Raw genomic sequence first — 20,010 nt, forward strand, 5'->3', positions numbered from 1 at the left:
CATCCCAAGCATTGCTAAACAAAAAGCAAAGCAAAGGGCACACCCCAAAGCTAAGGCCTAGAGAGAGCACACAGGTCACCAATAGACTCAGCACTTATGCAGGCCAGGGCGCTTTCTGCGACTTCTACAGAACAGGACTTCTGGAGTGACGCAGGCAAACGTGTAACTGATAACAAATCATGTTTAACACCGGTGTCACAGTGTCACATTTCCTCGTTTACCTTCAATGTGCATTAACTCCTGGCGTGCTTCACTTGTGGGAAACAAACCTCGGGATTTTTAATGCTTTGTTGAAAACTGCCACCCTAATAATGAAGTCCAGCTGGTGACTGGGATTGCTTAGCCATTCCTGAGGAATGAAATTTTGCTGAAAGCAATCATTAAAATAAGACCTCTACACCACTTAGGGCTTTGATTTACTCCTAACTGGTGCTCAATGCCCAATCACCAAGTGAACTATCGGGTACTGTGTGTGTTACCCTGGCACACAATGCTGACACGCGTTATTTCTAGAAGCCCAATTAACATTTACAAACATAATCCAAATGTCCACAGACACAATAGCCAACCACATCCAACAAGGGCTCCTTTCACTGGCTCTCCACATTTCTGGGCTTCTACTTTTGTCATCTTTGGATGGATTTGACTACCGACGGCGGCTGCTTCTCATCTGGAACTTTCTCCAGTTCCGTAGAACTTTAGGGTAACTCAAGGTTAGCACACCATCCACTCTGCCCTAAAAAACGCACACGCCGGCGGCGTGCGGGCCTTCCGCCCCCTCGGGCAGGGAGGGTGAGAACCGGGAAAGCCGGGAGCCGCGGCTCCGCGGGCTTGGAGACCCGAGGCCGGGGCGGTTAACTCCTTCCCGGTACTCCCGCCTACCGCCCCGCGGGCCCGGCCCCTGAGCGCGCCCCGTGCCTCGTTTTCCCCGGCGAAGAGCGGACTGGGCGCGCCCGTCCCGCCGTGGGGCCCGCTCCGCCCGGCTTCCCCGCCACCCCCCCGGCCGCGGTCACCCTCCACCCTGCGCCCGAGGTCCCCGCGCGGCGCCCGGCTCCACGGCGGCGACACCAGACGCCACCGCAGCCGGAAGGGCCGGGCCGGCCGGGCTCCGGCTGGAACCGGAGCGGTTCGCGGCCTCGCGGACACGGACGTGCGGGGAGTGTGTGTGGGGGGAACGGACGCGGTCACCTGTCAAGGGCTCGCGGAGGGACGGACGCGGTCAGCAGTCGCGGGCTCGCGGAGGAAGAGGCGGTCGCGGGTCGCGGGCTCGGCCGCCCCCGCCGGCACCGCTCTCCTGGCAACCGGGAAGCGAAACGGAGGCCCGGAGCGCAGGGCCTAGTGACAGCTCCCAGCGTGCACCGCGCGCGCACGCCAGCGTCGACGTCGGAGGCCCGCGCTCCCGGCTCCGCCCCCCTCCCAGGTCTGGCCCCGCCCCCTCCAACCAGGGCCCGCCCCTCCCGTGGCCCCGCCCCTCCCGTGGCCCCGCCCCTGGCTGTCACTCACTAGCAAAAAGCTGGAAATGGAGCTGAGGCTCCAGAGGTGGAGCGCTAGTCTTGCGCAAAAAACGTAAGTAACAGCGTCCAGAACGTGAGTTCGAGGCCCGGGGCCAACGCAAGTGAAACTTAAAAATAACAATCTCCAGACCGCACCTTAGGAAACTTAGTGTCACTAGACACATTCAAGAACTTTTCTTCAGAATGCTTCCAAGTTATGTTTGGCGTATGGCAATTGTGACCTTGAGATGACAAAATGGAACCCCAATGGTTTGGCTTTACAAGAACCATCCCTGCTGGTTATAGCCTTTTGTCTTTCGAGAAGTCCAGTTGCAGTTCCAGTGCGTTCTACAGTCTTTATTTCTCCAGTGGAAGTACTTGCGATCCACAAGATCCCGTGGCTTGTACTGTCACACGTTCAAAAATCACTTTCCAGCAGCAATGAAATGAGGGTTTCTCTGCGTTAGTTTTGCTTCTGTAAAATGCTGTAAGCGCGCGCCCGGGGGGAGTCTCGTCTTCGGGCCTGCGATCCCACATACTTGGCTTCAGCCACGCTCTGCAGCAGTTTGCAGTCCCGGTAAAGCCACAGGCCTGGCGGGATTCGGACCACGCCTCCGTTCCCACGCCTCCAGCGTGGGGCGCTCGGCGCCCGGCAGAGGGCGCTCGGCGCCCGCCCCAGTTCCGGGGTGGGCGTCGCCCCTGCCGCCGCCACACGTGCGGCTTCCTTCCCTGCGGCCCCGCCCCCCCACAGGACCCGCCTAACTCCAGCCCTCGCCCCGCTCGGGCCCCGCCCCGACGCTAGGACCTGTCCCCAGGCCAGGTTCCGCCCCTGGCCACGCCCCGACGCCTCGCCCGCCCCTCGCGTCGCGGCGATGGCGGCCGAGGTGCGTGCGTTCCTGGAGGTGCGGAGACGGCTGCAGAGCGCGTTGCTGGTAGTGGGGTGAGAGTGCGGGGTGCGGGGAGCGGGGCGGGGGGCGCGCCGGTTGCGGGACCTCCGAGTTTTCCTTCCAGACGCTGGCCGCGCCTCGACTACCCGGAGTGGCCCCAGGCCGGCACCCGAGCCTCCGAGCACGCCCGCACGCCCGCGGCCCCAGCTGTCCCGGAGGCCAAAGCCGGACGGTGCGGCCACGCAGCGCCGCGCTGGTCTTGAGCAAGAAGCACAGGGACCCTCTCCAGGGCCCGAGTTCAAGGCTCAGGACCAGCACGCACACCGGGCACGGGGTGGAGTCCGTGCCCGTGGCAGCGGCCTGTCTGCCGGGCTCCAGCGCACGGTGGTTCCCGCCTCGAGGCCTCCTCCCCTCCCAGCCTGCTGTGCGCGGACTCGGACGTCACTGACACGCCTGTGTGTGCAGATGTGCACCTCTCTAACACCTGTGTGTGCTCGCGGATGCAGACGTCATTGACACGCCTGTGTGTGCAGATGTGGACCTCTAACACCTGTGTGTGCGCGCAGGCGTGGACGTCACTAGCATGCCTGTGTGTGTGCACGGGCGTCACTTACACGCCTGCGTGTGCAGATGTGGACCTCTAACACCTGTGTGCGCGCGGACGCAGATGTCACTAACACGCCTGTGTGTGCAGATGTGGACCTCTAACACCTGTGTGTGTGCGCAGGCGTGGACGTCACTAGCATGCCTGTGTGTGTGCGCACGGGCATCACTTACACGCCTGCGTGTGCAGATGTGGACCTCTAACACCTGTGTGCGCGGACGCGGATGTCACTAACACGCCTGTGTGTGCAGATGTGGACCTCTAACACCTGTGTGTGTGCACGGACGTCACTAACACGCCTGTGTGTGCAGATGTGGACCTCTCTAACACCTGTGTGTGTGCACGGACGTCGTGTGTGCAGATGTGGATCCCTCTAACACCTGTGTGTGCGCACGGGCGTGGACGTCACTAACACCTGTGTGTGTGCACGGACGTCACTAACACGCCTGTGTGTGCAGATGTGGACCTCTAACACCTGTGAGTGTGCACAGGCGTGGACGTCACTAACACGCCTGTGTGTGTGTGCGCGGACGTGGACGTCACTAACACGCCTGTGTGTGTGCACGGACGTGGACGTCACTAACACGCCTGTGTGTGCACGGACGTGGACGTCACTAACACGCCTGTGTGTGTTTGCAGACTCAGACATCACTAACACGCCTGTGCGCTGATGTAGACGTCACTAACTGCCTGTGTGTGTGCGCGGAGATGGACGTCACTAACACACCTGTGTGTGCAGATGTGGACATCACTAACACCTGTGTGTGCACGATGAATGGCACTAACACTCCTGTGTGTGTGCATGGACGTAGATGTCACTAACACCTGTATGTGTCCGGAGATGGATGTACTAACACACCTGTGTGTGCAGATGTGGACGTCACTAACACTCCTGTGTGTGTGCACAGAGATAGACATCACTAACGCACCTATGCGTGCAGATGTGGACAGTCACTAACAGCTGTGTGTGCGCAGACGTGTATGTCACTAACACTCCTGTGTGTGTGCACACATGAACGTGGATGTCACATGTCTGTGTGTGCACAGAGATGAACGTCACTAACATGCCTGTGGGTGCAGACGTAGACAGCCACTAACACCCGTGTGTGCAGATGCGGACAGTCACTAGATCACTAGAACACCTATGTGCAGGGAGCACAGGAGAGGCACACTGGATCTTATTGCTTCATTCATTTCAAGGAGACTACACAAACTTTGGAAGAAAGAGGCTTTCTCCCCCTTGTTAGCAGCAGTTTTAATGCTTTGGACCCCTGAATAGATTTTGTATGTTTTTCTTGTGACAGCTGTTTCACATAGAGGGAGTGAGATCTTAATATCTTGAAACTTTATTTTTCTTGTGCTAGTACCAGGGTTTGAATTCAGGACCTGGGCGCTCTTCCTGAGCTTTTTCATTATAGATTGGCTCTCTACCACTTGAGCCTCAGCTCCATGTCCAACTTTTTGCTTATTAATTGGAGATAAGAATCTCACAGACTTTCTTGCCTGGGCTGGCTTTGAACCACGAACTCATATCTCAGGCTCCTGAGTTGTGTTACATGTGTGAGCCAACATAACAAGCTCAGCTTATTTTAATGCTGGTTTGAGGAGCAAGGATAAAAACCAGGACACAGGACTTTGATGTTACAATGGCAGTAAAGGGTCCTTTCTGGCCTAGGTCCAGTGTGGATGGCTTCCTTTGAGATCTTTTGGCTAGTGTTTTTCTGGGTCATTGATGTTAGGGCCTCTGTGGGAGAGGCGCTGAGATCCTTGTCAGCTCCTGTTTCTTTAAGTAATTCGTATGTTTTATATTTCTATTACCAGCGAACCCAAAGAAGGAGGCCTGCCCTTGGATGTGAGTGTGAGGTGGTCCTCCCTGCAGGTGAGAAGCCCCGAGGGCTGCACTGACGTCCAGCTTCCAGCAGAGGTCAGGCTGGCCCCTTCTACCTGCGGTGGGCTGCAGTATGTACCCGGAGATGGACTGCACCTGCGCCTGCAGGCCTGCGCTGAGCCCTGCCCCAGTGAGTAATGCGGCCCCTTTGAGTTTACTAGATGAGTCAGAGGTGATTTCCCTTCAAGGTGTGCTTTGCCTAAGGGAAAGACTGGTTATCCATGGCCTGAGCGGGCTGGAGACTGAGGGAGTCCCCGGTGCTCAGGCTGCCCTGCTAAGGCTCTGTTTAGTGTTTTAGTTTTTTTGTTTTAAATAGACTTTAAGCTTTAGAACACTTTTAGGTTCATAACACCCAGCTGAAGGTACAGAGATTTTTCCTGTCCCATGGGGGCCCTCTCTCTCTTTTCCTTCCTTCCTTCTTTCCTTCCTTTCTTTTTGCTTCCTTCCATCCCTCCTCCTCCCCTTCCCCCCCTTTGGACTGGTGCTATGGCTTGAATTCAGGGCCTCAAACTCTTACTTGGCTTTTTCACTGGGCGGGCATTATGCCACTTGGGTCACACCTCCACTCTGGCTTTTTTTTCTCCTCATGGTTAATTGGAGATCAGACTCTCACAGATTTCCTACCTGAGCTAGTTTCAAATTGGTCCTCAAATCTCAGCCTCCTATGTAGCTAGGATTATAGTCGTGAGCCACCTGCACCTGGCTTTGTCTTGTTTCTTGAATGGTAAAATTTCCTGGCTTACCAGATTGCAATTGTGAAGAATCTGACATGAGATGTCGCATTGATATAAGATCATGGTTCAAAGCCAGCATTCCCAGAGATCCACTTATTCAGCAAATACTTCAGCTCATAGTATGTGCAGAGCATTGATCTTGCCCATTATACAGAAGGGAACATCCTCTTTTGGAGCATGCCTTCTAAGAGATGGGCCCAGATCAGAACACATAAGTGAAGCTTGTGCTTAGCAAAGTACTGAGGTTAAAAAAAGCCAAAATAACGGCACAGGCAGCGACTCAGGCTTGAGTGAAGGACTGAAAGTCAGGATATGACGTTTGACCATAGGATGCAGTGATGGAATTTACCCATCGGGCAGACACCATTGCAGATGTGGAGATGCGTGCATGGGTAGACAGTGCTGTGGAATTTGATTGTTGCTAAGATGGTTACAATTTCAGGGATGGGATGACATACAAATTCAGTAAGGCTGTAGAAGAGTGTCTTCCTATAAGATCTCATGATTATTTATTGCATAAAGTGACTGCTTCCTTGAGGACACAGTTTGTGAAGGACTGATGTTGTGGCTATTAGCAGAAAGGATCTTGCATCCTCTCCCCTACCGCCTCGGATGTCATTGCCTCTGCCATGTAATGAGTCTTTCCTTTGAGCTACGTGGAGCCTGGAAGAGGGGCAAAGGACTGCCCTAAGGAGCCTCCAGGTGTTGAGCAGTTCCCTGGCTTGTGTGTGTGTTATGTGTGTGTGGGGGGGGGTGTGCATGGGTGTGCATGTGTGTGCTTGCTGGTGCTGATCCTGGGGCTTGAACTCAGGGCCTCATACTGTGGGTTGGCTTTTTCCATTCAAGGCTGGCACTCTCCTACCTGAGCCAGAGTTCCCTTCCAGATTTTGGCTGGCTAAATGGAGATCAGAGCCTCATGGATTTGTCTGCCTGGACTGACTTTGAACCTCAATCATCAAGTCTCGGTCTCCTGAGTAGGAAGGACTACAGCTGTGAGCCACTGGGTGCCTCGTTTCCTGGAAAGATAGGAAAAGATGTGTAATTTTGACTGCGGTTCTGGATTTTGGGATGACTAGTGTGAGTGGTACAGAGTGGTTTTTCACAAGGGCTGGGGAGGAAGGCTGTCCTGGTCTTCATCTGGTCTTCATGGTGTAGGTGACACTAGGAATGAAGTTGGACTTTGTGGAGAGAAGGATGGACTTTCGGAGACGCTGTGCTCTAAGGCTGAGGCTCTGGGCTTTCTGTCTTCACCTTCTCCTCCAGCAGTGGTAGCCATAGCAGGAGTCTGTGTGTCCAGGCCTGGAAGCAACTGTGGGAACTTGGGAACAGAAAAATTGAGAGTACCAGGCTCACAGTACTGGGTACTGTCCACACACACAAAGAAAAATTGGAAATTCTTTTCAAAATTTAGATAAACATGCACTGTTTAGTCTTAGCTGTTGCAATACAGAATGGATGGTTCTGTGTGGATTTGCATATTGTTTGTGTTCCCTGGCCTCCTGTTTATTTTATTAGAATGTATGAAAGTCAGGCACTCAAAGGCCTGTGCTGTGGTGTGTGACAGGGTATGCAAAGTAAGTTCCGGGGTACTTAATTGCTTTAAGCTTTCTGCCAATGTGTGAATACTTGTCAGGAAGGTGCATGCTGACGTGAGCATAGGCTAACCTGACTTGGAATTTTTTAGCACTGTTGAGATTTGGGTTTTGAGGTTTTTAACAGTTGACTTTTGAAGTGTAAAAACACCCTTTTGGCAACAGCTGTAGTTAGCATTATATGGATGTGTCCTGTTTGCCCATTAGAGTAACACAGCTGGATCACAGCCCCTATAGAGGGCCTGCCTCAGCCCTGTCTGATAGGTGGTGCTCACCCCCCCCCAGACTCCCCCCTCCCCCAGGCTACCCCCCTCCCCAGTCCAGCCAATTCTGGCGTTCAAGCTGGGCCAGTGCCCAGCAGAGGGCAGTGTTACACTGGAAATGTGTTTATTGTCTCTGGAAGGATGATTGTGGGTTCCTTAGCTAGGGCCTCTTCTTATCTGCCCATAGATAAAGGATAATATTTTATTTCACCTTTGTGCGCTAGAGATTTGTGTGGACCCTGAGAAATTATACTGTGGTATTTTCAATTATTGCCAAGGCTTAAACTTCCCAGTATTTTGTGATTTTGTGTGTGTTGGTTGTAATCCTTAAAATTCATACAAATTAACACGAACTTAAGATTGCTGCTTCTAATAGCTACAGCCCTTTTTCTTCAATTTTTTTTGAACATGGACAGATCCTTTAGTGTTTCATTTGTTTAGAAATGAAAGTTTAAATGAAATAGCAGAAGTGAAGAAGAGCGCCATGTGGACAGAATGCCATGTTGTGGTCCATAATGTGGGGAATACACACGTCCCACAGGTCTCACTGACACTGAATTTCACGCTTTGGAGATGGGACTCTGCTATACGCTGTCCTGTTTTCAGAGCATTTCCCCACAGAGACCAGTTCTGCTTACCATCCCTCTGGCTTGTACAAACCACCAACCAGTGTGCCAGAGTTGACACAGATCTTGTTGAAATCAGATGTAACTTAAATTTTAGGAGTCTCTCTTTCATGCTGGTACTTATGGAAGGAGAGAAGCATCGTGCTCAGAAATACTTGGCAAAATCTGTTGTTTCTGAACGCTTTCTCATAATGTTTGCTTCTGATTGACTCATCAGATAATCCCAATTAAAGGTGTTTATCTGGGGAGATGGTAATTGGTGTGTGTTGATGGTAAGTTATTGTGGCTAGTAAGCTTGTTAAGTATGTTAATACATTTGTTCCAGTCATCTAAGACTTGCTATTTCATTGATTTCTTTTAGAACTGATTTCAGTGTTTAATCAAAGCCCACAAGCCCAGGAACATTACACCTTTTATTGCCAGTCCTGCGGTGATGTCATAATAAGGGACAGGTAAGGAGTCTGTTTTAACTCTGATTCGTTCTGAGTCTGGCAGTGACTTCTAGTTTCTCTGTGGCAGTTCTTCAAGTCATTGCTAGAGTAGCTGGCCTTGAAATGAGGGTTCAGTGTCGCTGTGAACAGAACCAGCCACAGCTCACCAGCAGTCAGAATGGTGATGAGAGAAGGGAGGATGCTGGTTTGAGGGAAGCAGGCTGTGTTCGGAGGGCCTGGGCTGATTGCCCTAGGACTGTGCTCACTAACCATCGTGATGGTGAGCCAGGTCTTCCATGTTAAGTGAATTTTCTATCTCACAGAGGACTTTTTAGTCAGCTATTTCTAAGACACCTACCCTGCATTTAATAAAATCCATTTCCTGTTTCTCCTGTTCACTAAAAGTGAGCACACCTGGTACAGATGACCCTTTCTCTAGTGGTAAGGATCATCTCCTGACCCACTACAAGAGGAAGGGGCTCTTGGCTCTTTTCTTTGCATTCCCAAATTGACTTTAATTGCACTTTTTTTTTTTGTATCTTCTCTTCCTCTTTTCTTGGATAGAAAGCTTTTCCTTTTATTCTCAGCTTCTCATCACTCATAAGCTGAGGAGATAGATGAAAACCTTATTCATTTGCTTGATTGAGGGCATTGTGCCTGTGAGGCAGGGCACTGTACCTCTGGAGCCATGCCTCCAGTGCCCTGCAAGTCCCTGTGTGAATCTGCACATAGACTCCCCTGACCCCTCCTGTTTAAGTCTCTGTCCTGAACCTGTGTTACCTAGGTAACTGACACACCTGGGGTCACATCCTGGACCAGCCCTTCAGGCCTTCCTCTGACTGGGAGGTTCCCAGGCTCTGAGGTCACGTCCACAGGCAGCGTGGCCACACACTCTCCCCTCTTGGCCAGCCAGGCGCTCTCCCCCTTTTTCCATGTGTGTCTCCAACCTGCACTGGGGGATGGTTAGGAGTCAACTTCTCTTTCCTGCTTGAAGACCGCGTGGCAGTTTCCTTTCAGATAACCTAACTAAACTTTTTTTTTTTTTTTTGGGTCCAGTTGTGGGGCCTGAACTCTGGGCCTGGGCGCTGTCCCTCAGCTCTTTAGCTCAAGGCTAGCGCTCTACCACTTGAGCCACAGCACCACTTCCGGCTTTTTTCTTTTTGTGTATGTGGTGCTGAGAAATCGAACCCAGGGCCTCAGGCATGCAAGGCAAGCGCTCTACCACTGAGCCACCTTCCCAGCCCCTAACTAAACTCTTAACATGCCCGAGACCGTGGATGTGTTTACAAGCCGGTTCTGCACTTTCTCTGCCCTTGTCTCCATAATTCCGCCCCATTCGTGGTCACCAGGTGCTGTGGCTACTTCACTTGGGAGCTGAGTCCCCATTCCTCCAGGCGGACCCACCTTCTTACACCTGTGACCAGTCACCTGCCTGCTCCACCTCTATGGATTGTTCTAGAATGCCGCTGGTTCCTCTGTGCAAACCTTTCCTGTTCTGTTAACTCCTGCATTTTCAGCTCCTCCAGGATCCTGCCTGCCCGGCCTCACTTTCCAGCCCTTTTTCTCCAGCCTCCTCCTCCAGCACACGGGGCACAGCTCTGGCGTTCGGTGTGCACAGCCCCAGTCTCTCCAGCCTTTCTTCACCCCAGGGTCCTATGACAGGTCCTTCCCTTCAGGTGGGCTCCTGACCGCACTTCACAGGTGGGCTGCCCGTGCCCCTGCGACGGGACCTGCGCCTGCGCTATGACCCACACCTGCGCAGTGCTTCTATAGGTGCTGCCTTAAAGCGTGTCTCTGCTTTCACGAGGAAGCTCAGGCTGTTGAGAGTGGGGGCAGTGCTGTTGCCCTTTGTGCCCTCCCTCCCTTCCTTCCTTCCTGGCATGCTCAGTAGTGTGGACTCAGAAGCCAGACCTGGGTTTGCAGCTGCCATTTCCTAGCAGTGTGACCACGGTCAAGTTTCTTCATACCTCACTGTCCTCCCTGAGAACATGTGGATGATAATAATAACCCTCACCAGCCAGGTACTCGTCCCTCAGGCCACCACCGTTGTGATCTGAGGATGTGGTTTGAAGCCAGCCAGGGCAGGATGAGATTCTTGCCTCCAGTTACTCACAAAAAAGCAGGGCACTAGCCCTGAGAAAAAGAATCTCAGGGATAACTCCCAGGCCCTGAATTCAAGCTCTGGGACTGGCACCTGTAAGATAAATTAAATATACTAGGTTTAATTAGGTAGATGATGAAGAGAGCGCCACGTGGTATTCAGGCAGGAAAAGAAGTATTTAGACCTGCTGCTTTCCCTCCCCCCTACCCTCACCCGTGGTGGAGAGGCATAGCATGGCTGGGAAGGGGCTAGGTAAGGGAATGTGTGGCCACACTGGATGCAGATATGACCTCAGGGCCTAGGATCTTCCCCTGGTCTAATAGGAAGAATGGGGGGGGGGGGGAATGTGACCTCCAGGTGTGCCAGTTACCTAGGTAACACAGGTACTGGACGGAGACTTAGCCAAGAGGCGCGAGAAGCCTACCTCACCTTCCCAGAGTGAACCTTACCACACCAAAAAATAATAATGATTTTTTTTAAAAAAAAAAAGCCCTTACCTCACAGAGCTGGGACTGTGGAGTGAGTCTTTATGGCCTGGCATGGGCAGCCCACAGTGTGTGCTGGCTACTGTGATCATTGTTATTCTGATCAGATCCGAGTCTCAGGCGCAGTGCCTAGTGAATAGTGTGCAATAAATTCCTGCTGGCTTGGGTGTGTTTATTTTGGCTTTTTTTCTCGCCTGCTTGATGCACTTGGCAGCATCCCCGGGTGGAAGAGGTGAGGTGCTTGCACGGCAGCCTCAGGGTGCTGTGTTCAGTAGGACAGGAGGTGACATCCGGGCAGGGAACCTCTACAGGTCAGCATGGCTGCCGGGGTCGGACCGGCTGACAGGCCACACCACCTGAAAAGGCTGAGAGATCACCATTTGTCTTTCTTAGTCTACGTCAGGCTGGTGTCGTTCTCAGAAGTTGCTGGAACACCCCCCCTCCTTACGCAACACCAGGTGTTCTGAGTTTCTCAGTGTGTTCTGTTGCCGCCAGATGCAAGGTTGGGTCCCATTTGAGTTTCATCAGCAGTGGGGAGTCTCATCACTAATGCTCCTTTTCTAGTGCTCACTTATCTAGGCGCTGAGCCTTCTGTGTATGGGGTTGAGGACTAGAAGGGTGTGGAGGCCACCCCTGCTCCATCTCAGCCTTCACCCCCTAACTCAACATGGAGAGTCCTTGGGCCTGGGGGGCCAGAGCAGGGGATGGCCCCCTGCTTTGAACTCGAACTTTACCACTTGATAGCTGAACCTGGCCTCCATCAACTCAGCTGCTTCCATCCAATTTTCCCTTTTCCAAACTTGTCACGCGGGCTAAGGAATAGAGCATACGTAACAGTCGATGCTCAACCAGCTCTATTAAAATTAGATGTATGGTTTCTACTGCACCTGCCCCATTTTTTCTAGTTGTTTCTTAATAAACTAGGAGATCATTTAGGGCTTCCAACATGTATGTTCAAGGACTGTGATTCACATGGACTGTGTGTGTCAAAGAAATGAATCCTTGTCTTTCTCTGGGAAGATAAGCCAAAAAAAAAAAAAAAGTGGACATCACCCTTCCCATAAGCAAACCTTACATGAAAGCCTGTGCTCCACATCTGTGCATGGGGCTGTGTATGGGGGCTTCCCTCCCACCCCCAGCAACACATGAGGTGAGGAACTGAGCCCAGCCTCTCCTGGGTCCCTGTGGGCAGGCACTCTCCCCTGAAGCCCCTCCCCAGCCCTGCTCCACGCTTTCCATTTAATGGTGATCTGTGCTGTTTCCAGTTCTGCAATGATCAGCTCCAGGGTCTTCATACTTTCCCCTCCCTTATCTGATCTTGTGAATGGCATGCTCAACTTTGGTGTCCCTTAAACAAAAAGCAAAACCAAAAAAGCTTGTGCTTGTGGTCATCAAAATCAACTCATTGGCCAGGTGCTGGTGGCTTGGACCTGAAATCCTCACTACTTGGGAAGCTGAGATTGGTAAGATCATGGTGTCAGGCCAGCTTAGGTAATTGATGAGATTCCCATCTTCACAGTGGGGGAGTATGGATGTGGTGGCTCAAGCCTGTAACCAGATTGGGAATGCAATCCTATATTAAAAATAACCACCTAGGCTGGGTGCCAGTGGCTCACGCCTGTAATCCTAGCTACTCAGGAAGCTGAGATCTGAGGCAGCTAGCCCAGGCAGGAAACTCCATGAGATCTTTATCTCCAATAAACCACTAGAAAACTAGAAGTGGTACTGTGGTTTAAGCAGTAGAGTGCTCTCCTTGAGCTGAAGAGCGCAGGAACAGCGCCCAGGTCCAGAGTTCAAGCCCCATGACCGACAAAGAAAAAAAAACAAAACACCTATGCACACAAGTGGTGGAGCACCTGTGTACCAATTGTGAGTTCTTCCCCTGCCCTGGGCAGAGGGGTGGAGGGAGTGGGGAGTGGGACTTTTGAACCCAAAGCCTGAGCAATGTCCCTGAGCATTCACTTTCTCCTTTCCTCTACCAACCCCCACTCCCTACTCTCTTGCTCAAGGCCAGCTCTCTGCCATTTGAGCCACAGCACCACTTTTAGCTTTTTGGTCATTTATTGGGATAGTCTCACAGACTTTCCTGCCCAGGCTGGTTTTGAACTGCAGTCTTCATATCTCAGTCTTCTGAGTAGCTAGGATTACAGATGTGAGCCACCAGCAGCCTAGTAATTGTGAGGTTTTGTGTTCAGATACCAATACTACACCCACCTCCAGTATTCTACCTAATTATCCTGTCTTTTCTAGAAAGGTACCTAGGACTGTTGGTGGGACATGTCACAGTAGTGGTGTATATCTACTTACTTGCTGGTCTTTTTCTTGAAATAGCTTACTTTAATTACCTACCAATGTCAAATGTCTCATCAGTGAACCTCCTGAAGTGCTTTGGAAGTCTGTGATTCATGGTGTTTTATTTTGGTTAGTCCAAAGCTAAAAGGACAGGAAAACACAGGATTAATGGATAGAGAATAGTTTAACCTTATAGGCCTCATTGAGTGCTTCTAATATTTAACATCAGAGCTTGTGGAATTTGCCAGGTACAACAGCCCTTTATTTTTAATGAGGATGTTAAGGAACATTTTCTTATGCGTGTGGTTAAGTATCGCCTAAAACATTAAATCTTGCATTTTTAAGGTTATATATTTTAAGTTCTTATATTTCTCAGAAGTTCAGGCTCAAGGTGCATTAAGAAAATCTATATCAAAGTTTACTATCAACCCGGGCTGTTTATCATAGAGTCTTAGGTTGAGAGAAAAATTAGGTAATCATTCTGTTCCTCTGAGCTCTAACAGGTTTTTATCTAAGCTACCTTGGGAAAAAAAATGGCATCCATTTTATTTTGAAAGTTCCCATGAGAAGCAGATGGTATCAAAGGCCATGTGTCAGGTTTTAGGTAGATAGACTCTCGGTGCTGTGATTAACACATACCTTTTGTTCTTAAAGGTTTTGTGTGCTTTTTCCAAACATCACAAAAATTTCTGCTGTAAAACTCCTTTTATCTTTGCAGTGCTGTTGGAATTTGGCACGTTCTGGCTCCTGATGCCGTATGTAGATGGTTAAGTATGCATTATGGCTTTCATTGTGCCACGGTCAAATCAAGTTTGAAATATCATATTTTGTGTTATGTTCCTTGGGTCCCAGGGCTCTGTGAAAGCCCTTTCTTCTCTTTGATCTCACATGGGATTTTAGCACTGCCCTCTTTTGCATACTGTTGAAGATCTGTTTATTGGTTCTCCATGCAAAATTTTAGGAGACAGAATCTTAATGGTTGGGAGGATCCAGGAGCCCACTTAGACCTGCCTCTTACTCTAAACTTGCCCTCTTCTCTTGTTAGTAACCACTGAAATCTGACCTGTCATTTCCCTGCTTAAAATCCTCCAAGGCTTTCTACCTCTCAGGAGCTCCACGTCCATCCCCTGGCTGGTATGTGACCCCCAAGCCACTGGGCCACTTCCACCCCACCTCCCCCCTCTGCTCCACCTCCACTACTGCTCTTTTGCGCTGCCAGGGGAGGAGGAACAGGATTCCAGAGGGAAGAGCTGAGTCTTGGAGCAGGGAGACCTGGAAGTTGGCCTGGCATCTCTGATCACCTCTCATTCCCTAACCTTGTACGGATTAGGTAGCACTACTGAGCCTGTGCAGCTGGGAAATGGTAATTCTTAATCTCATGAAGGTGTGAGCATTAAAGGTGTGAGGGTGTATGTAAGGGGGTGGGGTGTATGGTGTACCAGAGAAGAGAAACTTTTACCCAAGGCATAAGGCATAGGTGCTGTCCCCGAATTTTCTGCTCAAGGCTGGTGCTCTACCACTTAAGCCATACCTCCTTTTCTGGCGTTTTGCTGGTTCATTGGAGATAAGAGTCTCATAGACTTTCCTGCCTGGGCTGCTTTGAACTTGGATCCTCAGATCTCCCTAGTAGCTGGGATTTCAGACGTGAGGCACTGGCTCTTGTGTAACGGGTGAGCCTGTTGGTGCATGCACACTCTCCGGGACACCACAGGCCTCGCCTCGTGATGGCCTGTGAGCAGCATAGCATTCACACGCCTTTTGTAGGGCTCTGCTGAAGTTCATGCTAGTGGCAGCTCACACACTGACCAGTGAGTGGACCCATGTTTGTCCACATAAACAGTTCCAGGTGTAAACACAAGACCCACAGAGGCTCCTTTAGTCTACACTCTTTCCTAATGATTCTTTGGCAGTGAGCATTTCTAGGGTTTCCCACAAAGGCTCCATTGAGGGAAGCTGAAAGCCTGTCTTCTTTCTCAGATGTTTACAGCTCATTCATAGTTCTTTCCAGTCCACATACAATTTACCAATCAGGGATCCTTTTTTACTGTAAGCCATGTTGCCTAGCAATATATTTGATGCTCAGGATCTTACCTGGTTTCCAGGGTAACAGAGCTAGGCGGTGAAAGCAAAGGTCAGATTCTCAAGCAGCAAGAGGAAAAGGTGGTCAGCCCTTCATCCCAGCTAGGGAGGGACCTACAGGCTGTTGTCATTAGAATGTGCTCATTTACTCCTTCAACAAAGATCTCAGGAGCTGTGTCACTGAGTAGGAACTGAGTTGTGAGATAAACACAGAGCCTGTCTTCATATTTTTTTCTTCCAGGGTGCCCCGAAATCTCCCTGCTGCTTAGAGAATTCCCTTTTTTTTTTTCTATAAAGTTAAGCACAGATGCTTTCTCTGAAGTTCATATATAACCTCATGTCCTCACACTTGTGTGTTTGATCTTGCACAGAATTTAGAGAAGTAGGTTCTGTAAGAATTCAGGCTATCCCAAGTCCCCGAAAACAAAATACAGGCCTTGTGTTGCATATAGGGTATTGGAGAAAAGGGCTCATGTTATCATGTGTATTTAACCCCTGTACCTACTGAGTTTAGAATCTCACTTCTGCTATGAGCATTGTGCGTGCGTGCGTGCGTGCGTGCGTGCGTGTGTGTGTGTGTGTGTGTGTGTGTGTGTGTGTGTGTGTGTGTGTGTGTACTGGGGCTTGAACTCAAGGCCTCACACTCTTTTTTGATGCATTCTGCTTAAAGCTGGCAGGCACTCTACCACTTGAATCACATCTCCACTTCTGGCTGCTTGCTGCTTAATTGGAGATAAGAGTCTTTTGGCTTTGCTGCCTTAGCTGTCTTAGAACTCAGATCTTCAGATCTCAGCCTCCTGAGTAGCTGGGATTATAGGGGTGAGCCACCAGCACCAGGTTTATGAGGAACATTCTCTTTTTTAAATTATTATTTTTTTATTGTGAAAATACTGTACAGAGGGGTTACAATTACATGGGCAAGACAATGAATACATTTCTTATCAAGCATTGTAGCCTCCTCCTTTGTTTCCCCTTCCCATTCCCTCCTCCCCCTTCACCCTACCCTCCCCCCCACACCAAAGTGGTAAAGTTCGTTTTCGACATAACGACTTGTACATCTCATTGTTGCAATGGGTCCACCTGTATCCCTATTTAAATGATTTATTTTTCCCTTCCCCTCCACAAATTATAACAACATCAAATACAGTGAAAGCAGGGGTTATACCGTTGGGGAGGGACATACAAAGCAACAAAGAAATAATCTTATAAATATGTTAGAAACAATCTCATGAAAGAGAAAAAACATTTGAATACATATCTTAGAATTCATTTCCCTAACATCAACTTAACTGACCTTTTCTGCTTGACTCAGACATACACTAGTTATTGCAAATAAGGGAAACCATGGGACCTATGTTTCTTTGGGTCTGGCTTACTTCACTTAATATAATTTTTTCCAAGTCTTTTCATTTCCTAACAAATGAGGAACATTCTCTTACATGTGGTTTTGTCATTTGCTTATAAGTATGTATTCTCTACTAAAATCTGAGCATCTAAAGAGACTGTATGTTTCCTGTCTTAGGCCATCATAATGCCTGGTTCACAACAGACGTGAGGAAACACGAGGAAAGAGCCACTTGTCAGTGTCCTGTGTGCCCAGCCACCTGGCAGATGGCAGTGGGGCAAGCTTTTCCTGGTCTGTATAGTGCACTAGACTCAGCCTTTCTTGTTCTTTACTTGCGCCATTTGGAATTATTAATTAGTTGGTTCCCTCTTTGTTATGAGACCTCTTGTGATAGTCACAGTCTGTCAGTGAACCAAGGAGAAACAGTTAACATCGAGGAATTGTTAAAAAGAGAGATAGAAAATCACATTTGCTGTGAAATGATATAATCACATTTTAAAACAAGACTTCTAATATACCTTGTTTACTAGTGTTTCAGTAGTAGAAGCAGGAGGTATCACTGGCACAGGAGTCAAGACTTCTGTCCCCAGTGGTGAGTCGTGTTTAAACAAGGGACCTGTGAAATGGTGAGCACCTCACCTCACCTCAGATTGCTGCCCAAGGCCCTGAGATCCTATCAGCTTATCCCAGAATGAAAGGGGTTGAGTAGAGTCCCTGACCAGTACTCTTCAGGTAGCTCAGCATCTGGAACAATACTGACAGGGAGAGTGTGACTGATATGTCATCATGGAGAAACAGGACTTTGTTGAGGGAAAAAGACTAGTAAAGTGTAAAGGCTGTAGTTCTGGCAAATCACCGTGATTATATAAGATACTGCTGTTTAGAGAAAGCTAGGTTAGACAGAAGTAGGAAACATTCAACCTGTCTTGATAACTTTCTGTAAACCTAAAGTTGTCCTAATGTGAAAAGCTCATTAAAATAGAATCATAGAAAAAATTTACAGAAGAAAGTGTTAGGCAATCCGAAGTTTAAAACACCAGAACCAGCCAAGCATTGGTGGCTCATGCCTGTAATTTTAGTTACTCAGGAAGTTGAGATCCAGAGTGTCACAATTTGAGGCCATCCTAGGCAGCAAAGTTCTCAAAACTTCATCTCCAAAATAACAAGATGACAAAAAAGTGGGATTGGAGGCGTGGCTCAAATGATAGAATACCAGATGAATGAGCAAGCCAGGCTGGCCTACAGCCCTAGGTATAAAACTTGTACTTCTTCCCCCTCAAAAAAAACACCTAAATCAATAATCCTGGAAAGTTTTTTTAAAATCACAAATGGTAGTAGGATGGATAATTTAATATAGCATATACTTTTGCAAATTAATAATACATTAATGCTTCATTGGGAACTAGTCATTGGCCACAATTCACAGAAATGTCATGGTAGTCAATAAATACACTAGTGCAATTTCACTAGTAATTTAAACATGGCTAATTGAGAATGTTTTTATAACTTGTATGTAGATGGAAAAGTGATAGGATTTAATTAAGAAAAGGGTAAGTGTAAGAATTACAGATTAGTGCAGTGTTTTTGCAAAGAAGTCTACTAAATGGGTGTTGGGCTTAAAAAGATTCATATTACTTGTGCTTAGAATTTCACACAAGATTGTTTTTCCCAAGCAATAATCAGATGTGTGCAAACTTTGTATCTCCACTTTCTGTTCCTCATAGGAGTCTACCTGTAAATATCTAACAATGGGGGAATGATCTAGACAGCTAGGAAGTAGACAATGTAGTCATTAATGGAATATTGGCAGTCATGGTGTAACTAGATAAACACAATCGAAATACAGTATGCATGTATCCTCTGACCTCAGACTTCGTGTGCATGCATGTATAAATGTTCCTCTTGAAAGAAGGATAAGAAACGTGCCATCCATCCTGTGGCAAATTCACTTTTCTTTGGGGGGTCAGGATGATTTTGTCTGGGTTGCACCTCTTGATTTTGAACTTACAGTGTGAGCACATACTCCTTTTGTTATTGAGAGAAGTTAACCTCAAGAGCGTGTTAGAGCTCCTTCCATCTTGCACATAAGATTTACTTCAGAAGCTGTTCCATTTTGCCTGGTAGAAACCACATCTTCCCTCTTTCCAAGCAGAAGGCTGCTCAGGGTGCTCCCACTGCCCAGCGCCAACTGGGCATCCCTGGTCGAGGAGTGGTGCTGCCACCCGGACCCGTTCGCCCAGAAGTCTCTTCACCCAGGACACGGCGACTGCTTCGTTGGAGATACCTTCTATTTGGTGAACTTAAGAAGCCAACCATGTCAGGTAAAATCTGAGGCCATGTAGATTATATGCCCTCCTTTTTGTTTCTGGAATTATTTTAATATTGATTGGTACTTCCCCATAGACCCAAGTTTTCTGCTTCCCAGAAGAGGGCTGAGAGGGAAAGGGCCAGGGAGGGGATCAGGGAGTTCTCTGTGGAAGAGAGCAAGGAGTGAGTCCCCGAAGTCAGTGGCTTGGCTTATAGGGTTCCTCTTTGACAGTCCTGTTGGCTTCTTGGCTGTTCTGGCATCTTGGTTTTGTCACACCTGCCTCCTCTGAAGGGGATGGACATCTGTCCCTGTGGGGCTCTGCTCCAGTGTTTATGGACCCTTAAAGAAGTCCCCAGAGGAGGAAGTGGCACCTGCCCCACATGGCAGTCCTTCCCTGTGCTGCCCACATGGTTCTAAATCTCCCTCAAAACTGTGTGCGTGCCAGCCTCAAAACTCTGACTAAGAGAACATGCTCTTCTACTTAGGGTGCTCACTTTACATTTAGGACCAGGTGTTCTGTGCCTGCCTGTAGTCTAGAGTTCAGTGTTCTAAGGTGGAACAAAGGGTGAACAAATACAATAGTGGTACCTACTAGACATTGTGGAAAATGAGTTGTATATCTTATGGGTGTGGATGGGAAGGAAAAACTGGGAGAGAGCGAGGAAAGGGGAGATGTTGTTCAAGAAGAATTGCACTCATTACCGGATTCATGTACCTGTAACCCTCTGTATATTTACAATAACAATAAAATAAAATAAAGAAAGATGCTGCCAGGTACCAGTAGTTTGGGCCAATAAACCTAGCTACTTAGGAGGCTGAGAACTGAGGATTGCAGTTCAAAGCCATCCTAGGCAGCAAAGTTCATGAGACTCTTATCTCCAA

At 49.0% G+C, this 20,010-nt stretch overlaps 2 protein-coding genes across 12 annotated transcripts in view; one reads left to right on the forward strand and one right to left on the reverse strand.

Moving 5' to 3' along the window:
- Dop1a (DOP1 leucine zipper like protein A) overlaps nt 1–1,302 on the reverse strand; it is a 74,219-nt gene extending 72,917 nt beyond the window's left edge. For all 8 annotated transcript variants that reach the window (XM_070010249.1, XM_070010248.1, XM_070010251.1 and 5 more), the window contains exon 1: nt 1,189–1,302. The gene's annotated coding sequence lies outside the window, so the exon portion shown is untranslated. The remainder of the gene's footprint in view (nt 1–1,188) is intronic.
- Nucleotides 1,303–2,346: 1,044 nt separating this feature from the next.
- Nucleotides 2,347–20,010, forward strand: part of Ube3d (ubiquitin protein ligase E3D) — a 99,629-nt gene continuing 81,965 nt past the window's right edge. For 3 of the 4 annotated variants that reach the window (XM_070010256.1, XM_070010258.1, XM_070010254.1), the window contains exons 1-4: nt 2,347–2,433; nt 4,806–5,002; nt 8,449–8,539; nt 18,970–19,141. In XM_070010256.1, coding sequence (XP_069866357.1) covers nt 2,366–2,433; nt 4,806–5,002; nt 8,449–8,539; nt 18,970–19,141 — 528 coding nt within the window. In that variant the 5' untranslated portion in view covers nt 2,347–2,365. The remainder of the gene's footprint in view (nt 2,434–4,805; nt 5,003–8,448; nt 8,540–18,969; nt 19,142–20,010) is intronic. The other variant, XM_070010255.1, reaches the window with a different exon arrangement.

The sequence above is a fragment of the Dipodomys merriami genome, unplaced genomic scaffold (assembly GCF_024711535.1).
Source record: "Dipodomys merriami isolate MVZ:Mamm:240054 unplaced genomic scaffold, mDipMer1.0.p SCAF_8, whole genome shotgun sequence".
Lineage (NCBI taxonomy): Eukaryota > Metazoa > Chordata > Mammalia > Rodentia > Heteromyidae > Dipodomys > Dipodomys merriami.